The 26,885-nt window shown below is 43.6% G+C and overlaps 1 protein-coding gene across 4 annotated transcripts in view; it reads left to right on the top strand.

Annotated features, from left to right (window-relative positions):
- Nucleotides 1–26,885, top strand: part of LOC110588014 (CREB binding protein) — a 123,793-nt gene that overhangs the window by 4,392 nt on the left and 92,516 nt on the right. For all 4 annotated transcript variants that reach the window (XM_044915595.1, XM_021698287.2, XM_021698285.2 and 1 more), the window contains exon 2: nt 19,176–19,888. In XM_044915595.1, the coding sequence (XP_044771530.1) occupies nt 19,176–19,888 (713 nt within the window). The remainder of the gene's footprint in view (nt 1–19,175; nt 19,889–26,885) is intronic.

The raw sequence follows: 26,885 nt of genomic DNA, 5'->3' as shown, positions 1-26,885 counted from the left end.
ACTGAGCCACCCAGGCGCCCTGATCCCGTAACTCTTTTTTTTTTTTTAAAGATTTTATTTATTTATTTGACAGAGAGACACAGCGAGAGAGGGAACACAAGCAGAGGGTGTGGGAGAGGGAGAAGCAGGCCCCCCACGGAGCAGGGAGCCCGACGCGGGGCTCGATCCCAGGACCCTGAGATCATGACCTGAGCCGAAGGCAGACGCTTAACGACTGAGCCACCCAGGCGCCCCAGATCCCGTAACTCTTAAACCTTACGGAGACAACCTGTAAAGGGACGGAGGAGCTTGTGCTTACACCAGTAGCGGTGTTTTTACAACTTGTAACTAGTGCCACTGTGGCTCTGAGAAAAGTATGTGATTACTTGGGGCCATGTAAGTGCTGACCTTGTGTTTTTACTTAGTGTATTTGAAAACAAGAGTTAAAAATGATTTTGCCAAAGTATGCCTTCCCTGGTTAGGATGAAATGTATCTTACTGTGAGCTGCTCAAGATGAGCAAAGCTTGTGTTAAGCCAGTTGAGTTCTTGGGTGCCATTAGTCAGGACACCACCTCTTCCATCTTAATTCAAGCCAGCATTCCGAGTATGTTCCAAGAAAACTAGAAGACATGCAAAGAAGCATTTCTTAGAAGAGGTTTTGTGCTCACACGAGGCTGGGAATAGCTGAGGAGCTTTACTGCAAGGCCTTTCCAGAGCCCTAGCATGCTGCCGGGCTCTGAGCCTCAGGGCGCCGGGCTGTAGTTTGCACCATTCCCAAACCTTTTTTATGTAATACAAGGGTTGACAGACTTTCTGTAAAGGGCCCAAGATCATATTTTTGGCTTTCCAGGCCGTATGGTCTCTGTCATACTGAACGCTGCCATTTCAGCAGGGAAACAGCCCTGGACGTAAGTACACAAATGGGCGCGGCTATGTGCCAGTAAACTAGTAACTTTGTCAGAGCCAGGAGTTGGCTCTTGGGCCACAGTGTGGGACCCTGATGTAATGTGGGATTTGTGATCTGAGGATCCTCGGTTTTCTCTTCTGAAAAGTGAATGTGCCCCATAGTCCCGGCTCCTTGGACCAGAGACGTGTTTGTTGATGGATCTGTCAGAGACAGTCACCATGCACATGCGTCCACGTAGGCCCACGAGCAGGCAGATCGGTTGCGGTGTAACACACTCAGTGGGGATGTAGCCAAGAATTCTGTAGTCAAGACTATTGATTTTTGTCTCCATTTTCAATTATATGTCTTTGTAATAGGAACAGGACCATGAAATTTTAAAATTGCAAAAACTTAGGTGGTGCGGTGTATTCTGAAGATTATTAACTAACTTGAAGCATATTTCATGGACTGTTCCTGCAGCAAATGAATAGGTGATTCTGGTTCTTTACCACATGTATAACAATTTAGTCTGAGGTACCTAGGCAGTAGCAGTATACAGAGTAGCCACAAGCCCGGTGGGCCCTCTGCACTCCTGTACTCCGGTGCCTCCCCTGCTGAGCCAGAACGAGGCATCTGGCAGCTGGGGAAGTCTGCTGCGGTCTGTGCCTTCTGTAGTGTTAAGAAAAGCACTCTGGCCGGGGCACCTGGGTGGCTCCGTCGTTGGGTGTCTGCCTTCGGCTCAGGTCGTGATCCCGGGGTCCTGGGATCGAGCCCCGCATCTGGCTCCCTGCTCAGCAAGAAGCCTATTTCTCCCTCTCCTGCTCCCCCTGCTTGTGTTCCCTCTCTCACTGTGTCTCTCTATGTCAAATAAATAAATAAAATCTTTAAAAAAAAAAAGAAAAAGAAAAGAAAAGCACTCTGGCCACTCACAGCAGTTTCGTCTCCGTGAGTGTCATCGTGTATGGCCTGTGGGTATGATCTGTGGCCCCTGGCTCGCATTGAAGTCTTCTAGTTGCCCCAGACTGTGTCTCCTAAGCTCTCAAACTCCCAGCCATCCCCTCTGGTTTTCAGCACACGTGCCTGCTGTTCCCTGGCCCACTCTTAGGCCTTTGCCTAGTGGTGCATCCCTCCTTAGAAATGCTATCCTACGCTTGATGGGCTCCTCGGGGCTGGCGTGGTTGTCCACGGCTCCTGCATTAACTGGGGGAGGGGTGCCATACTTGTCCAGCTCAGTCTTAAACTTTGCTTTCAGGGAAATTCTCACATTGCAGCACATCACTGATGAAGAAATGTAATCCCTTGTGGCAGTGCCTTTTGGGGGGCTTTTGCACATTCGGCTTTCGGGTGGGGGCTGTGCTCTGCTGTCGGGAGTGCTGAGATGGAGCCACATGCAGGGTCCTGTGGGAGTATGGCAGAGGTTGCCCAGCTCCAGCCTGGACTTGGTGAGCCGTGAATCACTCTGATTTGCAGGAGAGCTCTTTAGATGCAGGGAACGGGTGCAGGAAAGGCACGCAAGTAAGCAGAAGTGACTCCTTTTCCCCCCAGGATTTTAGACAATATAGGGAATGACTGTTGCTGACGTTGAAAAACTGCCTTCAGGGTGTTTCTGGTTCTAAATTTGGGAAGCAAGGCTGTCTCTGAGCTATATGTCTAAAAGTTGAATTCCTTTCTTTTTAAACCTTCCCCTTAGAAAGACATCATCCCATGTGACATTTCCCCCCGTGTTGCATTTCCATTAATCAAAAGAATGTTTAGTGGAACCATCACTAAGAATAGTAAAATCTAATGGTGAAAAAAATTTCACCTGATTATATCTGACTTTCCTGTTTCTAGGTGTCCCATCTGCTACTGTTTAAAAATCTCTTAATTTGCCCATCTTTCTAATGCACCTGTGCCACAGCGTAGACAGTAGGTGGTTCTTAAGAGTGGTAAGCTGTTTAATGGGGTTGTACAGTTCTGTTGTGAAGCAGATTCTATTTATTATTTCAAAAGCTTCCCTTTGCACTACCACCCAAATATTTTGGATTTTTTTAACCAAAACTATACCATTTATACATATTTTAACTTTGTAGTTAGAATAACCAATGAAATAGCAAAAAACAAAAACAAACAAAACCTCCCCCCCCCCAAAAAAAACTCTTGTTATGAGAGGCTTGTACAATATTTAAATAAAGGACATTTCAGTATTTGATTACAAATCAAATGATGACACTCAGAACTATAGAAATCTATCAAATAATTAGGGTTTGCTTTGACAATTACGGGCTATAAAAGCTTGACCCAGTTCCTTTGGATTAAAATATTTTGAGTATTTGTCACCTGATTAAAAGTAGAACCTTCTACCCATGACTCAGAGTTGAAGGAAATGTCAGAGCTTTTTATACTGAGAGGCGGGCAGTGCGATAGTAAGGAAGGAGCCCTGGCCTCCGCTCGGAGTGGATGCTGAATCTCAGCTCTCAGCTTGTCAGTTCTGTGACTTGGGCCAGTGACTTTACATTTGAGCTTGGGTAGGTGAGGGTGGCGATCTTTTTCTCCAGGGGAAAAAAATCCCTGTTTCCGTTATCACTTTGATTCACTTTGTATATTGGGCTACTGCGGTTACTGGTATGTAGCAGGTTGCAGCAGCTATTACTGGTCTTTAATTGTTTGGGAAAACATTAGTCGTGCGCTTCCTTGTGGGCTGGTGGGGATTGGGATGATGTAGGTGAAGAGTCTGACCCAGAACCGGGTCCATGGAGTTTCTCGCTGAATAAATGGAATGATGCCGCCCCTGCCTAGTTCTCTTCCTGCACCAGGGCTGGTGTTGAGTGTTGGCTCTATCAGCTTGCAAAAGAATGAATTAGAAGCCGAGATTCAGGAATCCTACAAACCAGGTGATAGTTTGACACACTTTACTCAGTCTGTGTTTGAAGTTAAAAACTATTCTTTATTGGAAAATGGAAGTCTAAATGAAATTGTTTTTCAACAAGAAGTTGATTTAGGTTAGGACTTAGTGAAAAAAGAAAAGTATGGAGAAATCATTAAAACAGGAGAAATGGCCTTGGGATCACTGTCCAGTTTAGTCAGGTTGATTAGACGAAAGAAGTGTCAGTGAAGTTCACTTTCTCCTTTGGTTCAGCTGCCACTGCTCTGGAAAGGGGCAGAGTGAGCTTTCTGCTGTATTGTGGGGGGTTTTCTCTCCTACAGATTCTGTCCTGGAAGCGGTTTCAATGGAGTTTACGGCTTTCCATTCTAGATATTTTGGGTGTGGTGATTTGTGGTTTTTGCTGGTAAAACTGTCCCATGGTGGACAAAGAGCTTTTCCTCCTAATTTGTGTGTGTCTTTACATTAAATCTTATTTACATTTTATTTAGTAAACAACTTTCACTGAAAATGACTAAAAGGCATGAAGTACTGATAGATTTTCTATCCTGTTTTTGTTGTGCCTCTACTAATAATGGGGTTGGGTTCTGTTTGAAGAAGAGCACAGTCTGCCCAGGGTTGAACTTCTCTGTAAAAATCTGTAAGAGAATCATTTGAATAACTGGGAGATAATTGGCTATTTTAGCTTGCACTGGTGACTTTCTCAGTCTTTGAAAGTGTAAGGAAAAATTGATTTCTTCTCCACAGTAAGAGAGTAGATTGGGACGTTTCCTTTGTTTGAAATGCCCGTGTTCTCATGGTAATTTGAGTGAGCACAGTCCAGTAGAACTTTATGTGATGGTGCCAGGTTCTGTATCTGCACGCCCAGTACTGGAATCACCAGCAAATTGTTACTAATGTAATTCAGGAACTAAATTTCAGATTTTATTTAATTTTAATTAATGTACATGTCAACAGCGGCCTCTGGCTAGTAACTGCTGTGTGGTACAGCACAGCCCTGAGTGCATTTACTTACGTCTTTGTTCATAGTTTTAAGGTATTTATGACCTAGAGGACAAAAGTTCCTTCCAAGGGACCATCTTCTAAAGACACTTTCAAAAGTATTTGTTGCTTTAGATGTAGGATTTTTTTACCCATTTAGACAATATTTTACGCTGTGGGGTCCTCCCTGGACATTTAGTATGTTGCGATGAGTCCAATGTCTGCCTTCATGGGAGGCAGCTGTAGTTTGGTGTGACCGAGCACCTTGGAGGGGAGGTCCCCAGGCATGATGGTCCCATGCATGGTGGGGGCACAGAACAGAGTCTGTTCCAAAGGTCTTGGAAGGTCTTCTGGGAGAGGTGACATTTGCATGGAGACCTGCGGATGGACAGGAGATGGGGGTGGAGAGTACTGTTGCAGGTGTAGGGAATGGCGTAAATAGCCATCATGAAGGTCTGGAAGTTGAGAGTCCTGAGTGTGTAACAGCTTTTGCAGAAGCCAGTTTTATTTTTGGTTTACACTCACTGGGCTACCATTTAGAGGCCACGTGGTCTTGCTTCCGAGAGGCAGAGACTGCCAGGGTGGTCCCGCTCTGGATACAGTCTCAGCTGTACCGCTTCATTCTTTTAATCAACAAAGATTTAAATGCTTATGTCACTCAAACCGGCGATATGTTCTTACTATGTGTGGGTTACTGCTAGGCTGTGATGACCCCAGTGCTGGTTCCGTCCTCTTGGACGGAGCTGTGGTGGTGTGGCCAGGCAGTCCAGCAGGCCCACCAATGCCTGTCTGATCTCATACTGAGATCAGCGCTGCAATGGAGGCTTCAGGGCCGCGTTCAGGAAAACTTCGTGGAAGAAGGACTATTGGGGGACTCAGTCTGGGCACCTGAAGGCAAGGTAAGGTTGTGGAGAGCCTCCAGTGTCAGACCAGGGAGTCCAGATCATCCTTTTAGGGCTTGAAAAACAATACAAAATTTTAGAAGCCCATTGCGTCCAGGATAATTGGAGGAAGCAACTGTGATTTGTTCTCCAGAAATCTAGATCAGCTTTTCCAAGGGTGTATTTTTCCATCCATGTTCCTATCTGCTGGGAGAGTTGACAACTGCCTTCTCTTCCCCCCAAGCCCTGTTTGTGAGAGGAAAAGCCCCATGAACCAGAATTTGTATACTTATTTAAGATGTTAGGAATTTTTTGTACAAACATAATTTTCTTTCAAAAACTTTTTAAAAAATTGTTTTGAGAGTATGGGTAACGTATTCATATGGCTCAAACTTGCAGCCAGCATGAAAGATGGTTTAGGAGAGGGCCTCCTTCTCCTGCTCCTGGAGCCCTCAGGCCTCCTCCCTGGAGGCAGCCTGCGCTAGCTGCTGCTTGTGCGCCTTTCTAGAGCACTCTGTGCGGGTGGAAGCGCGTGCCCTCCCTTGCTCTTTCCTGCCAGAGTGGCACAGCATGCATGTTGCTCCCACTCGAAGTGCGCTCCTGACTGAGAAATACCTCAGAGCTGTTGCAGATACTAATATTTGAAGAGCAGGCTTCATTCTAAAAATCCTTTTTTTTATGGTAAAATATTTTGGTGCTGTACTTAACACAAAATGATTTCAATGTTTTCACTGTACTATAAATAGGAAGAATTGAAGTTTCAAAAAAATTAATCGAAGACTGTCGGAGATTTTGCTGCTGTCATCATGTTACATGTCATGCAACCAGTTCACACCATGCTCTGTTCTTAGTTTCCCAGTTTCTGGAAGAGATTCCTAAAACCAGAGGTTTTTATTATTCATCTTATTAATTAATGATATACACATATCTCTAGCTTAATAACCTACTTGTACACCAAGCAGATAAAGTAAAAATCAGTCTCTTGTTTGGTAGGACTTCGAAGAATGTTCACATTAACTCCAGACCTTTAATTTAGTTAATTGACCTAGAGATTGCAAAAATTAAGGTGACCAAAAGGTCCTTCAGAAGAGGAGTGGCTCAGTCCCCTGCCATGGCGGTTTGGGGAAGGGAAGCAATCTTCCCTTCAAAAGGAAGAGAAGTCTGAGGGTTATTAACTTTAAAAAGGATGGAAAACATACATGGTAATTAGGTCCTTCTCAGTAGTAAAAAGTGTGTGTACATAGATTTCCAGAAGAAAATCTATAGAAATTGTTTTTCTTGGCAGCGGGGAACTGAAGATGTTTTGGGGGGCTCTCTGCTTTGCACTCTAAATTCTTCTGAATGCTTTAAAAAAATCCATAGGGGCGCCTGGGTGGCTCAGTTGGTTAAGCGACTGCTTTCGGCTCAGGTCATGATCCTGGAGTCCCGGGATCGAGTCCCGCATCGGGCTCCCTGCTCGGCGGAGAGCCTGCTTCTCCCTCCGACCCTCCCCCCTCTCATGTGCTCTCTCTCTCTCTCTCATTCTCTCTGGCTCAAATAAATAAATAAAAAAAAAAAAAAAAAAAAATCCATAAACAACATACTTTCATCACAAAACTAGTGAAAGAGTAAATCAGATCCAAAGCAAAAATCTTCGTTTTTGTGGTTAGAAGAATCTGTTAAATGGTGACAAGTGGAGTTTTGTTTAGTTCTGTTGCAAAACCTTTAGACCTCTAGCAAGAATGATTTGAACAAGTGTAAATTAACTTAGAGGTGCCATCCAAAGATAGGAAAATGTGATTGTGTTTTAGTGGCATGTCCCGTTACCACTTCCTTTGTTACAAGCTCCGATTCTAACAGAATCCTTTCAATTAGAGGTTTCTTCATTGATGTTGCTGGAAGCCGCGGGACCTGACACCACCTAATGTTTGAATATTTCGAACTACTGTTGGCTTCCCCAATGTGGGCGACATTTAGCTATTACATTGGGTGCATGATGCTGTATGTAGATTGTCACATTCCTTTAGGAAAAAAACAGTAGTTTTTGAAAAGTCCTTCTTTAATGTACTTTCTCTTTTCCTGCCCTTTAAGCTCATGTGAACACTAAAACTATTTTAAACTAATATTGAGTGCGTTTCAGATTTCATCTTCAAACTGCAAACACTCCCAACTGGAAGTGTTCCAGGTGTTATCATCTGGGCTGAATGAAGCTCATCACCTGGGCCTGGACACCCCAGGGGCTGCCTTTAAAAAAAATCAATTTCCTTAATTACTTAAATGAATCGTTCATTCACAGGGTTCAAAAATCAGAGGAGGACACAAAGCTGTAGAGTGAAACTTCCCTCCCTCCCTCCACCTAGTGCCCCCAGGTAACCACTGTGAGTAGATTGTGCGCCCCTCCAGCGTTCCTCTCTTCAAGCAGACGCTGTCTATTCTTGACTCCCTTGCCCCCTTCCTGCCTTTTCTTGTTCCTGGAGGTAGCATACTGTACACACTGTTGCACACCTGTACATAGCAGCATGTGGAGAGCTTCATTATCTCTTTCCATAGTTGCTGGTATCCATTATATGAGATGTGCCATAATTGGTTTAATCTGCTCCCCACGGATGGACATTTAGGTTATTTCCAATCCTGTTCTCGCACAAACAGTGCTTTAATGAATAGCCATGCACAATTACGTGTATATCTATAGAACAGATCCCTAAAAAGGGAATAAAAGGTTAAAAGGAATATGCATTTGTAATTTTGATCATATCATCAAATTGTCCTCCCCAGTGCTTGTATGTTGGTGGATTCTTAAAGCTTGAAAAGCAGCACACTTATATCCAGCATAGACCTCACTGGGTATTTTGGGTATATTACTTATTAAATATAGTCTAGTTGATGGATACTCAAGTTATTCTTCAGCTTGTGGTTCTCCATCATTTTGTACCTCTTAGTCGCTTGCGATTTATCTATAATTCTATGGTGTTTTTTCCCCGTTAAGACTTTTTTTAGAGCAGTTTCAGATTTCATGGCAAAATTGAGGGGAGGGTGCAGAGATTTTCCACACACACCCTGCCCCCACATGCACAGCCTTCCCCATTACGGGCACTCCCACTAGAGTGTGTTATACTTGATAAACTACATGGACACATCATCATTAGTTTACCTTAGGGTTCACTCTTGGTGTTGTACAGTTCTGTGTTTGGACAAATGTATCATGATATATATCCATCATTATATTATACCGAATATGTTCCCTGTGCTAAAAACCCCCTGGACTCCACCTGTCCAACCCCCCCCCCGACCCCCCGCAGCTGCTGACCTTTTTACTGTCTCCCTAGTTTTGCCCTTTCCAGAATGTCCAATAGTTGGGACCATGCAGTCTGTAGCCTTTTCAGATTGGCTTCTTCCACTTAGTATTATACACATAAGGTTCCTCCATGTCTTTTTGTGGCCTGATAGCTCATTTCTTTCTAGTGCTGAATAATACTCCATTGTCTGGATGTTGGTGTACTTTTTGGACTTAATGCATTTACTTCCTGTTATGGGTGTTCCTGTAGTCCACATATAAGCCCACTTTTATTTGCCGTACAGTGACACCGCAAGTTCAGACAGCAGTATTTCCCCCTTCCTCCTGACTTGGTGTTGCTGCCTGCCGGCCACAGCTGCCAACATTTGGGCCAAAGGACCTGGTCTCTGGGCATCCCTTGCTTGTTCTCACGCGGTAGCCAAGTAGTCTGAGGTGGCCTGGCACCTGGGGCCTGGGGTAGTTTCTGCAGAGGTTAGATCCTAGCCCAGCTGCCAACATTCCTCCTCCTCTAGGACTTCGGAGTTGCACAGTGGATGGGTAGCTGATTCCAGCCCCTCACCTGGGTCTCCGTGACCCCTTGGCCGTGGTGGTGGAGAACAGTGCTCCCTTTCTGCTCCCTCAGCTCCAGACCATCTGGTTACCGTTTGGGGGCCACTGAGTGAATTACGGTTGGTCTGGTGGTGGCTTGCTGCTGTGACCACATCTTCTGTCCCACCTTTGTCTTACAAAGCCTTCAAAATCTCCACCCTTCACGGCTGAGGGAGACAGCACACAAACCACATTTAAGAAACTTAAAATTGTCCTAGCTCTCTGGGAATGGCACTTCCCTGGAACTTGTAAGTGTGTGGAGTGAGGGTAGGAGGCTGGCTGTGATTCCAGGACTCTGGTGATTCAGGCCCAGGGTGATAGGACTTGCGGTCAGGACTGTCTTGGGTTCCTTAAGTGAAAGGTAAATAGCAAACATTCAGGGAAGCAAGATTTCTCCATCTCTGAAGCACAGTAACCATGAAATGCATTTGTGAATGAGAAAAAAAATGCTCGAATTTTAATAGTAAATGATGATCCAAAGTAGACTTTAGCCTTCTTGGGTAGACTTATTGTATAGAGGGCATTTTTATAAACCAGGTTTTTCCCTTCTGACTTACATCACAGTTTCTAAAGTAGTGTAGTTTTATTTCAGTTAGTTTCATCTCCTGCAGTAGCCTGCTGTCCTTCCCCTCACTTCAGACAATATAGTTGTTGGTGTTTAAATATTTAAAGGTACTTACTGACAGGTTTCTATCTAAAAGAGTCCCCCTGGATGGATCCTTTGGTACAGGAATATTTGTCCCATAAATTAGCTATAAATTTGGGTTTAATAAATTATAACTCTCAACACAACACTTAGAGAATAGAATTTAGGTTTTTATTTTTTTTTGTTTGGGGCTTTTTCTTTTTTTTTTTTGGTCATATGCTGTGCATGATGAGTGATTTTTTTAAAAGACATTAACAACGGATCTTCCCCAAGAAGGCCTTTCTTCATTTAAAGTGTTCTGGTGGGGTCCCTCCCTCCTGAATCACATCCACACACCTGCAGAGGGAAGCCCACCATGTTGGAGTTAAAACCCACCACAAGCAAAGTGGCCAGCTCGTTCTGTCTGCTCAGCTCCCTTCTTCCACCCCGTCCATGTGCAGTGTTCCTTTCTCAGCGTCTTTTCCTTCTAAAGATCTGCTCAGAGTTTGCCTCTCATCAGCAGCCTTTGCCACTTGCTTGTAAAATCCGATATCTGTTTGTTAGCAGTTTTCAGTTTGTGACTTGGTGTCCATGACCTGTCTTCCTCAATTAGATTAGAATCCTCTGGGGGGCAGACTTTTATTCGAGTCTCAGAGAAGCCCAGTTGTCCCTGCAGGGAGTGAAGTCCCGAGAGCGAGGACATGTGCCCACTCTAGGAAGGCCCCAGAGGAGGCAGATCGCTCAGCCACGTCTGGTCTGGCTCTTGAGCGGATAGTGATTCTGAGGAGAGGCAGGACTTTTTGTTCAGTATAAGATCACTGTTCAGAATGAAGTAAAACATTATTCTGTAGTAATTAGGGGGTAGTGTGTCTACATAAAAAGCTTGAATTACAGAAGATTTAAGAAGGAATTTATTTTAATTATTTCCTAATAGTCATTGTTAAAAAAAAAAAAGTTAGATGTCTTTTGGGAACTTGTTTAAATGCCTAGATAAAAATTATTTGTGGTGTGCCGGGTGGCTCAATCTGTTGAGAGTTTGACTCTTGATTTTGGCTCAGGTCATGTTCTCAGGGTCGTGAGATCAAGCCCCACATTGGGCTCTGCCCTGGGCAGGAAACCTGCTTGGGGTTCTGTCTCTCCCTCTCCCTCTGTCCCTTTCCCCCTCCAGAATTATTTGTAATGGCCTAAATGCTAAGAAAACAGTGTTCAGTTCTTTTTCTTTTCCTTTTTTTTTTTTTTTTTAAGATTTTTATTTATTTGAGACAGAGTGAGACAGCAAGCAAGAGAGCACAAGCAGGGGGAGCGGCAGAGAGAGAGAGGGACAAGCAGACTCCTCACTGAGCAGGGAGCCGGATGTGGGGCTTGATCCCAGAACCCCGGGGTCATGACCTGAGCCAAAGGCAGGCGCCTCGCTTTTCCTTTTAAAAATGTTTTAATTCTGCATTGCTGGAGAGTTGTCCCGTTATTTATTTGCACAATCCCCACGAATTTTCAAAGCAGAGTAAGCTTTACTTCTACTAGCATTGTCACAAATTATTAGGACTTTACCTTAGAGAAGTGACAGTCACTGGGCATGAACCCTGTACCAGGGGTGCCTGGTCCTTGATGGGCATGTATCGGTCAGCCCTCATAGCAACCTTGGAAGATGGTGCTGTGACTGATATGTATTGAGTCCTTACTGCATGCCAGGCTAAGTACTATGTACACACGGTATGATTTCATTCTTTCCTCAGTAAGCCTAGAGGCAGCTACTATTTTCATTTCCGTTTTAGAGCTGAGCAAACACGTCAGGAGGTGTAGTCGGAGTGACAGAGAGGGGCTTGAATCAAGACCAGGCTGTGGTTCCTGTGTTGTGAGTGTCTCATTGGTAATGTATTGGTAAATGTACCATGGAGGTCTCAAATGGTCTCCAGATCATCTAAGAATTAGAACCCTATGAAAGTGTTTACCATTCTGTGGATTCCTCTTCTTCAGATATGAGCTTTTTCAGAATGCATTGCCCTTTTTGGATTAATTTTTGTATCCAGTTTTTACTTAGGAATTAAAAATTCTTTTTGTAGGGCGCCTGGGTGGCTCAGTTGGTTAAGCGACTGCCTTCAGCTCAGGTCATGATCCTGGAGTCCCAGGATCGAGTCCCGCATTGGACTCCCTGCCCAGTAGGGAGTCTGCTTCTCCCTCTGACCCTCCCCCTTCTCATGTGCTCTCTCAAATAAATAAATAAAATCTTTAAAAAAAAAATTCTTTTTGTAAAAATTTCCAGGGTTAATGAATAAAAGTGCTTAGCTTTTCTAAGATTTAAGAGAAGCATTTGAATAGTCAGAGTTATAGTACGAGTAATGCCAAAGGTCATGTAAAAAAAATAGGGAAGGAAAAACAACAACTTTTACACAGAGAATGAGGGCTGCCATGAGAAACGGGCGTGGGTGGGGGAGAGGAGGCATCTGTGGGAGGGGGGTTTCATGCTCAGGAGTAGAGAAACGTGAACAGGACCTAGCACCTGAACTCTTACTCTCAGGTTTGTTTCTCAGGCTGATATCTCTTATGGCCATTTAATCTTCACACCAGCCACAGGATGGAGGGGCCTGGATGCCGAGGTGTATCCAGAGAGAGAAGTAGCCTGACTGGTCCCCTGCAGGATAAAGAGGCTGCAGGAAAGGGGTGGGTGGGTAAAGAGAAGGATGAGTAGAACAGGGAAGCATTTTAAGAGAATTCATTATTGAACTTTGTTCTCTTTGTTTCTGTTTTACGATAGTAGTAATAAATGTTAAGATAAATGTATCTTAAAATGTTTAATAAAGCGTTTATATCTTCAGCTAAACAAGTAAAGTGTTAAAATTGTTATTTTGTATCCTATAACTTTGGCACTCTTCTCCAGAATTCATTCACCTCTTCAGGGTGGAGATATTCGTGGAGAGCCCAATCCCTCTTTCATGGTCCTTACAGCCTTGTGAGTTATAACTGAGAGTTGATATATGATTTTAAGACTCACTCATTATGTCTGCAAAGTGTAGAAGAGTTTCTACTTCTGGCCAATACAAGATTTGATAAACTAGTTTATACACATTGGGACAGAAAAATCAGTTCTGTGCCAGTCAGAGAATTTAGGGCCTCAGTTGTCATTCAAAGAAAAAAAGTAAAGTAATATGAGAGAAAGAGGAGATGTTAGAAAACCTAAGGAAAGATGTGTTTTAGGGATGACTTGCTTAGCTGCATTTGAACAGACTCTTTCATATGTTACAGGCTGGGCAGATGGACTCAGCCACTTACCTGCTATTCGATTTGTAAAATGGAGAGCTTTTTTCAGAGTACCTGATAGTAGTTCATCCCTTGTTTAAGGTGAAATATGGACTTCTGATAACGATGGCTAAGAATGGATCTTAGAACATGTGTAGGATGCCTTGTCTTTCGGTGTTGAGAGGGGATTGTTTCCTGGAGCGAGGTTTCTCTAAGCAGTCCAGAAGTGATCCCTTGTGATCGTGCTTGATGAAGACCTTCTGTGCCGTGGGTGCCCCAGCCTTGTAGGAGTGTGACAGAGACTGGGAAACCGGTAGCTACTTTTTTTTTTTTTATTCTTATGTTAATCCCCATACATTACATCATTAGTTTTAGATGCAGTAGCTACTTTTTTTCCACCTCCGCTTAATGAAAGGGACGGACTGTGGGTTGGCGGCCAAAGAGCCCCAAAAGAGAAAAAATTCCTGGTGGCTGCGGAAGCATGACAGGCTGTGTGTGCTGTGTGATTGGGATGTCTCCTGCCAAGGCTGAGCCCCTAGAAAGCCGGGTCCCACGAATCTTGTTCAGCCTCAGCTCTGCTCCCTCCTGGGGCCGCTGGTGACTTGGTGGAGGAAAGGGAAACTACCTGGGATTGGAAGTGGTGATGCTCAATCTTGAATTTTCAGAACTTGCGGTGATTCAGATTGGTATTGCCTAACCTGTGTGTTGGGACACTTTGGTGTGTAGAAAGCATCACTCTGTATGTTGCAATATCCTGGCTTTCCTTCTTCATTCTCCTTTGTCCGTTTTGTGAGCCAGAGAATATGTGCGTGGAGACAGTCACAGGGAGAAGAGGGGCGGCACTGTGAGCGGGGATGGCTCTCCGCACACCCTGCCCAGCCCACCTTGTCTTACAAAGACGCTCCCTGTGGATTTGCTTGTGGACGCGTGCACATGTGGTTGGACTGATAGGTAAGGATGTAAGCAGAATTAGTCCCTTCTTTCCACAACCAAACAGCTGTGAGATGTGTTTGGACTGAAACAGGGTGAGAAAAGTGATCGAGGTGGCCAAAGTGTGGTGGAGCAGCACAAACCAAACTGAGCCCAAGACATACCGCCCATGACAGCTGTCAGAGTCGCATGTGCGTGTGGAGTGGAGCTCCAGTAAACCACTAAGAAAAACCACACGGGTAAATTTGAGAGTGGTGGAATGGTGGGTGGATTTTTAAAGGTAAGAAATTTTATAGTTTGTGTGCTAGAGTACGATAGCCTGTTCCAGCTTTCATCGTGTAGCTGGGCTCTTGTCCCTGTTTCGCGGTTGGGGGAAGTATGATCCAGAGGTTGAACAGTTTGTTCAGGGACGTGGGGCTGGCTGATTGAGCCAGGATTTGAGTGCCTGTGTTCCACTTGCAGGTGTGCCTTTTCCTTCCTCAGTTCCAGTTCCCACACTGGAGTCGGGGACCTGGTCTCTGACACTGTGTAACTGTTCATTTGGGTTTACCTGCTCTTGTCCTGGCCCAGCCGCCCTCTCTTCGGGAGAGTGCTTCGAGACACTGGGAAGAGCCAATCGGGGCTTCGGCAGGTTGTTCCAAACTTTAAGTATTTGGAGTTCATTTCCTTCTAACGATTTACAGTGCTTGACACCGACTCTTCATCCTCTCCCGGGCAAATAGAAAGGAAACTCGGTCTCTGTCTTAATGGCTCCTGTTGCTGGTTTAGATGAAGTTTCATTTTCATGTTCATAGATTAAGGAGCATTGCATTAATTAAATGCACACACCGGGGTTTTGTTTTAAGAATACTGAGTAGGGGCGCCTGGCTGGCTCAGTTGGTAGAGCGTGCAACTCTTGATCTTGGGGTCGTGAGTTCGAGCCCCATGTTGGTTGTAGAGATGACTTAAAACCTTTTTATTTTTTTATTTTTTATTTTTTTAAGATTTTATTTATTTGCAAGAGAGAGAATGAGAGACAGAGAGCATGAGAGGGAGGAGGGTCAGAGGGAGAAGCAGACTCCCTGCTGAGCAGGGAGCCCGATGCAGGACTCGATCCAGGGACTCCAGGATCATGACCTGAGCCGAAGGCAGTTGCTTAACCAACTGAGCCACCCAGGCGCCCCTTAAAACCTTTTTAAAAAGAAAGAAAGGATACTGAGTAAAAATGTGCGTGTGTGTGGACAGAGTCTGGAAGGCAACAGAAACATCAGTTATGTTGGAGAGTTGGTTTTTTTACTTTATTTTGTGTGTTCTTCCCGCCCCCGCCCGCAATGTGTTCTTTTTATCTGGAGACCTTAGTGGATCTCGAGATTCAGGACAGCACAGTGCCATAGAAGCTATGGAATGGAACCCACAAAACCACGTTGAGATGCAGAAGCTGGGTAGTTGGCAGCAAAAACCCTGATCCGTGGCTGTGTCTCAGCTGTCTGCCGTATCCAGGAGTTGTGTGTCTCTTCATAATTACGTGTCCTGTAATCAGGAGGAAGCAACCCCAAATTGAGGGATATTCTACAAAACAACTGGCCTGTCCTCTTCAAAAATGTCACAGTTAGGAAAGACCAAGTCTGAGGAACCTTTCTAGACAAAAGGAAAAGACCGAGACATGACAGCTAGGTGCACTGGGGTCCTGAACTGGATTTTAGACCAGGAAAATAAATGTAATAAAGGGCAATATTGAGACAACTGGCTAAATTTGAGTATTGTATCAGTGTTAAATTTACCAAATTTGATAAATGTTCTGTGATTTTGTACAAGGGTGTTCTTAGGAGATGCATGGTCAAGTACTTGGGAGGAAAGACTCATGCTGTCTGCAACTTACTCTCACAGGTTCTATAAAAATCTCTGTGTGTGTGTGTATGTGTGTGTGTGTACAGTTGCAAGTAATCCCTAATTCCTTATAGTTGGGTAGGATGAAATAGGTATATGTTAGTTAGAGGTGGTTTACTAGGCATGTATGTACAGAGAACTTTGGAGGCTGAAAAGAGGGACTGGTCTGTTCTGGGGTAGCCCGAAGACAGTCTTCGTAGTCACTGCGTTTAATCTGAGTGAGAGGTAGGGGCATGGTTTTCTAGACAGAGAACATCCAGGAGAAGGATTTCTGTTGCACGTGACAGCTCACTCTTGTGGCTGGAAGGTAGGGTGCATCAGAAGGTGCCAGGGGAGGGGTGCCTGGGTAGCTCAGTCGTTAAGCGTCTGCCTTAGGCCCAGGTCATGATCCCAGGGTCCTGGGATTGAGCCCCACATCAGGCTCCCTGCTCCGCGGGAAGCCTGCTTCTCCCTCTCCCACTCCCCTTGCTTGTGTTCCTGCTCTTGCTCTCTCTCTGTCAAATAAATAAAATCTTTAAAAAAAAAAAAAGAAGGTGCCAGGGGAAAGAAGGGCTGAGAAGTGGTCAGGGACCACATTCTGATGGCCTTGTATGCCTTACAAAGGAAGTATGAACTTCATCGGGTGACATTAAACTTTGGCTAGAATGGCTTAAATGACAGGAAATGCATTTTCTCCCATAATGAGAAATCTGAAGGTAGGGAGGCTCCAGGGTTGGATAACTGAGCTCAGAGATGGCTTCACGACCCCAGCGTTAGCTTTTGCTGCAGTCATCCTTGGTGTGTGCGAGGTGCCTCCTCTCCTCTCTGAGGATGGCTGCCGTAGCTCCACGATGAAATGTGGTGAAGGAAAGGGAGATTTCTTCCTGAGCATTCCTTCCCAGTAGGAAGGAAAACCTTTTCCACACTGTCGCGGCCAACTTGCCTTCAACTCCCTTAGCTGGGATTGTGTCACCTGCAAGGAGAAGGTGCTTATGGGGGGGTGGCTTCTCCAATCAGTCCTGCTCCTGCGGCTGGGAAGATGTTGCTGTTTCTTAGAGGAACCCCAGAGCAGCCACCTGAGGGGGTTGTGGGGCAGGCAGTCTTAGGATCTGACACCGCGGAGAAGACAGTTCAGTTTTCTCAAAGTGGGTGGTGGGGGGCGGGTGGCTCTGTTTGAAACAACAACAAAAAGCCACATGCACTCATCACCCCACCACTTCTACCAGTACGACTCTTTATTTTTGGTGTGTTACTTACCAGCCACTGCGCACATGCACACACTTCAGTTCTAATCTTATTTGATGTGCTGTTTTGCATGCAATGCCATTTGCATGTTTTTACATCACGATCACATTTTCCTACATTTTTCAGTCTTCATAATTATTTTAGTAGAGGTGTAATTTTTAAAAGATTTTATTTATTTTAGATAGTGAATGGGGGGAGGGGCAGAGGGAGAGGGATAGAGTCTTAAGCAGACTCCATGCTGAGCACGGAGCCTGACATGGGGCTCGATCTCGCAACCCTGAGATCATGACCTGAGCCAAAATCAAGAGTTGGACGCTCAACTAACTGAGCCACCCAGGTGCCAAAGATGTGTAATGTTTTCTAATATTATATAGTAATTTATCAAACCTTCTGTTAATGGATAACAGTAATAATAACAGCTGATAATGACGGTGCACTTAACCACCCACATGTACTGTTGAAGTGCTTTACATTTATTAATTCATTCAGTCCCCACGAAACCCTATGAGGTGTGGTGGCCAGATGGAGGACCCCGAGGCACAGAAAGTCTAGGTAACTTAGAGTTAAGAAGTAGGGAGCTGGAGGCAGAGCTGGGTTCAGTTGCAGGCAGTCTGGGTCTAGAGACTAACCACTAGGCTGACCTGCCTCCGTATATTGTTTGCCCCTGTTTCGATATCACACATGATGCCACTCTTGTCGTAGTTCTGCTTATCTTGTCCTTTGTGCATGCACGTGTGGCCAGGTGATTGTGGGTTGAAGAAAATGCGGTCGGTGAGGGACTAGAGATGACACTTAGGCCACATGTTAGAGAAATGGTACTTTGAGAGGGACCAGGAGGAAAAAGTTGCTTTACTTGTCACTGATTACTGGGAAGGATGATCTCTTCCCTTGACTTTTATCTTCCTTTTTGATACTTACCTGCTGGCCTCCTTTGTGTTTATACTTGGGAGTCAGTGTGCTGCCTGTCCTTCTGCAGGGCTGACGTTAGCCCCTTTCATGTGAGACAAGTAGCTGTTAAGTTATTTTCTTTTACTTTTAACTATTTTTAGTTTCTTTATACATCTTTATTTTCTGCAGCTTCAACATTTGGAGAACTCTCATTTTCTGTTTAGGCTGGGGTGGGTTTTTTTTTTTTAATAATTTACCTTTTAAAAAATATGTAATCACTTAAGGTTAGGCTTTACTTAATTTCCCCAAATTCCTGTTCATTTAACCTGATTCCCAGTTACTTTTTCGCACACATGTATTCTTAAAAGCATTTTAACTTAAATTCAGTGAAGGTTTAATTCCCCGTTGATTTCCTTTAGTTTATATATCTACATTTCTCCTCAAGCCACACGATTTAATTATTGTTTTAGAATATCTGGTAACATCTAGTGGGGCTGACCCTCCTTTCATCTCTGTTTAACTTTTCCTTCTTCAGAATTTGAAAAATATGTTTCCTTGTTTTATTTTCCCAAATGAAGTTTCAAGTCATTTTGACATTACTCTTAAGACGTGCTAGCGTTCTGGGGGTCCTGGGTGGCTCAGTCGGTTAAGCGTCTGCCTTCGGCTCAGGTCATGATCTCAGGGTCCTGGGATCGAGCCCCGCATCGGACTCCCTGTTCAGCGGGGAGCCTACTTCTCCCTCTCCCCCTGTAGCTCCCCCTGCTTGTGTTCTCTCTCTCTCAAATAAATAACATCTTTTAAAAAAAATTAAAATTAAAAAAAAAAAACCACTTAAAAAAAGATGCTAGCCTTCTGTGTGAAGTGCTCCTTTAGGTTAAGATCATAGTAATATATGACAGTTGGAAAGCTGTTGTGGTTGCTTAGTTTCTCATTTCCATTTCTGTTTAATTTCTAGATTTTGGATCATTGTTTGACTTGGAAAATGATCTTCCTGATGAGCTGATCCCCAATGGAGGAGAATTAAGCCTTTTAAACAGTGGGAACCTCGTTCCAGATGCTGCTTCCAAACATAAACAACTGTCGGAGCTTCTGCGTGGAGGCAGCGGCTCTAGTATCAACCCAGGAATAGGAAATGTTAGCGCCAGCAGCCCCGTGCAGCAAGGCCTTGGCGGCCAGGCTCAGGGACAGCCGAACAGTGCAAACATGGCCAGCTTGGGTGCCATGGGCAAGAGCCCTCTGAACCAGGGAGATTCTTCAGCCCCCAGCCTGCCCAAACAGGCAGCCAGCACCTCTGGGCCCACTCCCCCTGCTTCGCAAGCACTGAATCCGCAAGCACAAAAGCAGGTGGGGCTGGTGACCAGCAGCCCTGCCACGTCGCAGACGGGACCTGGGATCTGCATGAATGCTAACTTTAACCAGACCCACCCAGGCCTCCTCAATAGTAACTCTGGCCATAGTTTAATGAACCAGGCCCAGCAAGGACAGGCGCAAGTCATGAATGGTTCTCTTGGGGCCGCTGGCAGAGGAAGGGGAGCTGGGATGCCGTACCCTGCTCCGGCCATGCAGGGGGCCACGAGCAGCGTGCTGGCCGAGACGTTAACACAGGTTTCACCACAAATGGCCAGTCATGCCGGACTGAACACGGCGCAGGCAGGAGGCATGACCAAGGTAAGTGAGCTTAAGTGCTTTGAATGCTTCCTGTTAGCGGGGGTGGGGAGCTTTTCCTTCTAAGCAAGCAGCGCAGTGAAGCGGGATGATGTGGCACGTTCCTCTCCTCCTCCAGTCTTTCTTCCTGCCCCTCAGATTTGGAAAAGGGAGGTTTGGTATCTGGAACCCAGAGATGAAGATCTCTGCCCGTCTTGAAAGTGGGCGCTCTTAAAGAAGCCAGCAGTAGAATGGCCTGCACGTCAGGCAGTTGTGAACATAGGGGATGTGTTCGGACTGATGGCCAGTTTTTAAGCCTCTGAGGAAAATGGTGGAAATAGGACCACATGGTTGAAAGAGGCAACTTCCGGCAGGGAATCTGCTTTGTGTTGCGTCACTGAATCTGGTGAAGGCTGCTGACCCTCTCCTTTACCAGCTGACCAAGTTCTTCCTCCGTATACCTTTTCCTTTTTATGTTCACCTGGTGATGTCTTCTGCCACAGTCTCCGTTTTACCAAGAAGCTGGTCCGCAAGCTGCCATGGTTCACAGCGGCAGGAACCGCTGCGGGGGAGGTGGCAGAGCCAGGGGCAATGCGGGCCCTCAGGTCACAGGAGGACCTCCGCAGCAGTGGTTCCCAGAGCGAGGTCCGTGGGCCGGCAGCGCAGCACCAGGGACTTGTTAGAAGTGCAGAGCTACTGGACTCAGAATCTGGGGGGCCCTTCGGAGCCTCCAGGTGGCTTTGAGGTCTGTGCAGGTTGAGAGCACTGCTTTGGGTTTCAGCCACCAGCCCTGCAGCTGGCATGTAGAGTAGGAGCTGAACGTGGAGGACAGGGAGGGCAGATGCCAAGGTAGATGGGGACAACTGGAAAGCTGGAAGCTGACAAGGAAGCGGAGTGCAGGCAGATTCCCAGTGAGGGAGCAGACACCATGGCGGCTCTGAGACAAGGCTCCTTGGTGGCAGCCACTGGAGCACCTGTTGCAGGCAGTATTTACAACAGCAAGTTCTAGAGCAGTAGAACAGTTTGTGCTATTTCTTGATTTTTTTTTTTTTTAAAGATTTTATTTATCTGAGAGAATGAGAGAGAGAGAGAGCATGAGAGGGGGGATCCTGACCTGAGCCGAAGGCAGTCGCTTAACCAACTGAGCCACCCAGGCGCCCCTATTTCTTGAATTTGATTAGCCCAAGTGAAGGAAAAGGACAAGTAAGAGTAGCACAGTTTCCCCACAAGGCTGTCGCGGGCACTAGGGGACGCAGATGAAGCCTGGAACGGTCTTAGGTAAGGAGACAATTTCTTTTTTTTTTTTAACTTAAATAAAAATGAAGTACAGTTGAATCTTGAACAACACAGGTTTGAACTACACGAGTCTCCTTATACATGGGGTGGTTTTTTTTGTTTTTTGATAAGTACAATACTATAAATGTGTTTCCTTATGATTTTCTTAATGTTTTCTCTATCTTTATAAGAAAACAGTGTATAATACATATACAAAAAATGTGCTAATCAACTGTTTATGTTTTGGTAAGGCTTCCAGGCAGTAGTAGGCTATTCGTTACTAAATTTTTAGGAAGTCACAATTTTTATGCCAATTTTCCACTGGGCAGGGGTCAGGGCTTCAAACCCCCACATTGTTCAGCAGTCAACTGTAATTCCAAACATTAAAATTGGCATTTATCTCTTTTGAAGTGTTGTTAAAGGGGAGGGAATGTGAACTTAAACTTTAGTTGTCCCTGGCGTTTGCAGAGGGGTCTGTGTATGCACATGCCTTCCAGAGGTAGGTTGAGAAGAGATTGCTGTGGGTTTAGGGCTCATGGTCAGCCTGATGTTTGCTCTTTCCCAGTTCACTCATCAATCCATGCTACCCCCTTACAAAAAAACTTTTTATTTTGGAGAATTTAAGTCCTATGCAAAAATAGACATAGTAGTTTAATGCAAGGGTTCTCAAACTTTTTGGTCTTAGGATTGTTAGGCCCAATTGTTGAGGGCCCCAAGGAGATTTCTTTACAATGTGGATTATATCTATCAATATTTGCCACATTAAATACTGAAACAGAATTTTGAAAACCAAGCACACATTCTATTAGCCATTAAGCACGGTGATACCACAGGTCCCAGAGCTTCTGGAAAGTGCCTCTATGTTTTTGTGAGAGAATGAGAGTGTCTTAGTATTTTATGAAAATAGTTTTGACATCATGACCCCCTCCCCCCCCCCCCCCCAAGGTATCTGGGCTCCTTGACCATACTTAGTGAGCCATTGATAATGTGTATTCCTAAAAGTTAGACAGGGTAGACCTAAACCCAGTGCCATTCTCACATGTAAGTAAATGAATGATTTCTTCTTGTCATCAAGGTCTACTAGATAACTCATTTCCAGTGGCCTCATGTGTCCCAATCTGTTTTTATGGGGGTTCCCCCCCCAAAACTGGAATAACTATATTCAGTGAATATGGCTTTTAAGAATCTGTTAATCTCTAGGATCCTTACAATTCATTTGTTGAAGAATCTGGTTGTTTTGTTTGTTTTGTTTATTGGTTTTGGCAGGTTTCCTGCAGTCTGGGCTCTGTTGGTGTATCTCTCATTTCATGCTCCTCTGGCTGCCCAGGGCTTTCATTCCTTTGTACAGAGTGATATCTCTTTCAAACAACACTTGGCGAGTGCTCACTGTTGTGGGGACAGTCATCTCTGCTCCCCGTAGGTACCCCAAAGAGGCTGATGGTAAAGGAAGGACAGGGACTGGTATTTTTTGGAAGGGTTGTTGTGGCTTTTGGGTGGGACAAAAGAACTAATAGTGAAGGGCAAATAGTAAGAGCAAGAGACAAGTTCATTTTAAGCCAGATAAGATTTTAAGATGCACAGGGGGGGAAAGAAACTTTTTAAAAGATAATTTTGTTTTAAAAATTATCATTACAAAGGAAATGCAGATTTCCTATAAAATAATTCCAATAATGAAAAAGAGCAGCCTCATTTTTTACAGATGACCACTTATTTTTTTTTTCCTCGTTTACTTTTTGTTTTTGTTCTGTTCTGTTTTTTTTTTTTTTTAAGTAGGCTCATTGCCCAGTGTGGAGCCCATCACAGGGCTTGAACTCAAGACCCTAAGATTAAGACCTGATTGAGCTGAGATCAAGAGTCAGATACTTAACTGACTGAGCTGCCCAGGCGCCCCCAGATAACCACTCTATGCAAATATGTTCATAAGAAATGGAACCAAACTACATTAGCACTTTGCTGTTTTATGTAACAGTATATACCCTACTTGCCTTTCCTTAGCAGTGCACACAGATTTCCCTTGTTTTCATCAGTAGATAGCAAAGTATTCCATTATAGGACACACCATAATTTATTGATCTACTCCTCTAATGATGAACATTTGGATTGCTTTTGATTTTTCATTAGTACAGCTGCAGTGAGTGTATTTTTTTGTATAGGCATATCCACATGCATCATGGGATAGATTCTGTGAGGTTATTAGGTCAAAGCCTTTGTTAAAAGTTTTGTTTCTAGAAAGTAATCCTGTACATGGTTTAACAACAAACCACAAAAAAAAAAAAAAAAAGAAAAAGAAAAAAAAGGCACTACGAGTAAGAACTGAAAAGTTAATCTCCCTTAACTCTTGACCTTTGGCTCTTCCAAATTCTCTCACCAAAGACAACTATTTCTTATCTATCCTGTTGGGGATGATCTGTGCATAGAGAGGTAAGTGTGTGTATGTGTATCTGCCCTAAACATAAAGAGTAGTATAGTATAACATCTCTCTCTCTGCCCCTCCCTGTATGTATGTATGTATACATATACCTCCTTCTTGCCACTTTAATGTAAGTTGGAAGTTCTATGTTAGATAGAGCTCAGTCCTTCTTACTGGGTTTGATATGGTAGTAGTCCCCAATTTGGGTATATCTTAATTTATATGACTAATGCCCTAACGGCTGTACATTTAGGTTGTTTCCAGTGTTTCGCTGACATAACAATTTTGATAATACATCTTTGTACAGCTGAGTGTATCTGCTAGATAAATTCTTGGTAGTGGGGCAACCCTGTCATGACCCCTCTGACTCTGGAGAGATTTTTATGTGCCCTTGCTTAATAAAACTCACCCCCCCCAAAAAAAAATCTTGGTAGTGAAACTTCTGGATTAAAGGCTATTGACATTTTTGATAAGCATAGCTGTTGTCAAATACTCTCCATAAACGTTGTGCATTACACCCTCACCAAAAGCGAATGACTCCCTGTCACTCCCCACCCCCCCACCCCCTGATTCTTACCAACACTGATAGCATACTTTTGCTGATTTGCCATTCTCTTAGGCAAAAATGTCTTTTCATGAATTCATGGGCATTTATATTGTACTATTCATGTTCTCTGCTAGTTTTTCTGTTGCGTTTCCTTTTTTTCTTGTTGTTTTGAATATTTTTTTATATGAAAGTTAAAACCTTTAATAAATGTAAGCTTTTCCCCCTCTTTTTTTTATTTGCTGAAGTCTGTTTTACCAGGAGTATGGCTACTTGGGTTTACAATTTGATAGTTCTGTGTTTTTACCAAATGGATGTTTTCAGTTTTTATAGAAACAGATTTATCCATTTTTTCTTTTACGGCTTTTGGGTTTTGTGTTATGTTTAGGAATGCTTTCTCTGTTCCAAAATTATGAAATATTTTTCTGTATTTTTTTCTCCTTATATCTTGGATATTTAGTTCAGAATTGATTTTGGCCAGAGTGAGATACAGAGATCTAGCTGTGTATTTTTTTCCAAATGGTAGGTGTCATCCCAGTGCCATTTATTTAGATACTGCTGATCCAGCTTTTTTCCCCACTAATGTAACATACCATTTTTGTTAGATTTTACTCAGTTTTCAAATATACAAGGTTTGGGTCTAATTCTGGACTTTTTGTTTGTTTCATTGATCTTTGCTTATCCTGTGCCAGAAACTTACTGTACTACCTATATAATGAACTTCATTACATGATGGAGGTAGTTGCTCTTCATTCTTTTTCAAGAATCCAGTATTTTCTTGGCTGTCCTTGTAAGATACTCTTCTAGATGGGTCATTCTCAACCGTATCTGCACATCAAAATTACCTGGGGAGATTTTTTAAAATGCAGTGCCTGAACCCCACTGCAGACCAATTAAGTTAGATTCTCTGGGGTGTGGCATGAACATTGATATGGTTCACAGTTCCTCATACGATTTTCATGGCAGCTAGGGTTGAAAACTACTGTTTCAGGTAAACTTTAGAATTGTCTTTCAAATTCTTAAAAACAAACAAAAATCTTAGAATTTGATTGGGATTGTATTGAACTTTATAAATCATTTAAGAAGGAATTTGGTGTTTTAATAGTTTTGTGGCTCCGTGAGTTATCTTGTTCTAAACATACAAGTTATGTCTTTTCATGGAGTCTTATGTTGCTCAGAAGCATAGTATTCTTTATATAGATAATACACCTTTCTTATTAAGTTTATTTCTGCATGTATCAGTGGGTTTATTGCTGTTGGATGAGTTATTCTCTTTCATTACATGATTACTGTTTTAGTACAGGAAAGATGGTAACATACATATATGTTACTTTGATAATCCTGGCCACTTTATTGAATTCTCTTATTTATTCTAATACTTTTTCAGGTGATTGTCTTGGGTTTTCCTAGTAGACAGTCATCTTTGCATTTCTGATACTTTTTTTTTAAATTTTTTTTTTTTAAGATTTTATTTATTTATTTGACAGAGAGAGAATGAGAGAGAGAGCACATGAGAGTGGGGAGGGTCAGAGGGAGAAGCAGGCTCCCTGCCGAGCAGGGAGCCCGATGCGGGACTCGATCCAGGGACTCCAGGATCATGACCTGAGCCGAAGACAGTCGCTTAACCAACTGAGCCACCCAGGCGCCCCTGCATTTCTGATATTTTTTCATCATCTTCTTGCCAGTATTTCTACCAGTGTTTATGTTCTTGGACTTCCCTGTCTTGTAGCTGACTTAAATAGAGGGGTATCTAGTATTTTATTATTAAGTATGATGTGAGCTTTGGTTTGCAGCCATTTTAAATTGGAGCATAATCTAATCCTCATTTATTCGTTGTTGGATTTTATTAAATTCTTTTTTAATGTCTAAGATTATCCTGTGATTTTTCTCTTCTGTTTTATTTATGTGACAAATTACCTCAGTAGGTTTCCTAATAACAAATTGAACCCTCTCTGTAATTGTGAAGTTAAAAGCTAATGTACTGCTGAATTTTATTTGCTAGTGTTTCATTTAGAAACTAATCAGTAATGAGATTGACCCATAGTTCTGTTTTGTGTTTTGTCAGGTTTTGATATGGTGTTCTGTAACTGGGTCAGTACGAGTTTGGAAACCTTTCACATCTCTTCTCTGGAATGGTTTAGCATTTGAATGATCTGTTTCTTGAAGAATTGAGAGATGTCACTTGTACAACTGTATGGGCCTGAAGCTTTTTTTCTCTAGGGGGTGACTGAAGATCTTTGACAGCACTCTTGCTATTTTCTGTAGATCCTGGACCTTTTAGAAACTTGATGTCTTTGGTCAATATATTTTTAAGAAAAGTCTAAATTTGGGGCACCTGGGTGGCTCAGTCGGTTAAGCGTCTGCCTTTGGCTCAGGTCATGACTGAACCCCACATCGGGCTCCCTGCCCAGTGGAGAGTCTGCTTCTCCCTCTCCCTCTGTTGCTCCCCCTCCTTGTGTGTGTGCTCTCTCTCTCTTCAAATAAAATCTTTAAAAAAATAATAATAATAATAAAAGTCTAAGTTTACTTTCATTTTGAGGAAAACTCAAAAACTTTTAACTTTTAGGGGCTCAGTTGGTTAAGTGTCTGCCTTCGGCTCAGGTCATGATCTCAGGGTCCTAGGATCAAGTCCCACATTGGGCTCTCTGCTCAGTGGGGAGCCTGCTTCTCCCTCTCTCTCTGCCTGCTGCTCTGCCTATTTGTGCTGTCTCTCTCTGCCAAATAAATAAGTAAAAAAATCTTTAAAAAAATATTTAACTTTTATTCCTCATAAAACTATATGAAGTGGGTAG

The sequence above is a fragment of the Neomonachus schauinslandi genome, chromosome 5 (assembly GCF_002201575.2).
Source record: "Neomonachus schauinslandi chromosome 5, ASM220157v2, whole genome shotgun sequence".
NCBI lineage: Eukaryota > Metazoa > Chordata > Mammalia > Carnivora > Phocidae > Neomonachus > Neomonachus schauinslandi.
The sequence above is the reverse complement of the archived record's forward strand: the minus strand, read 5'-3'. Positions and strand labels throughout refer to the sequence as shown.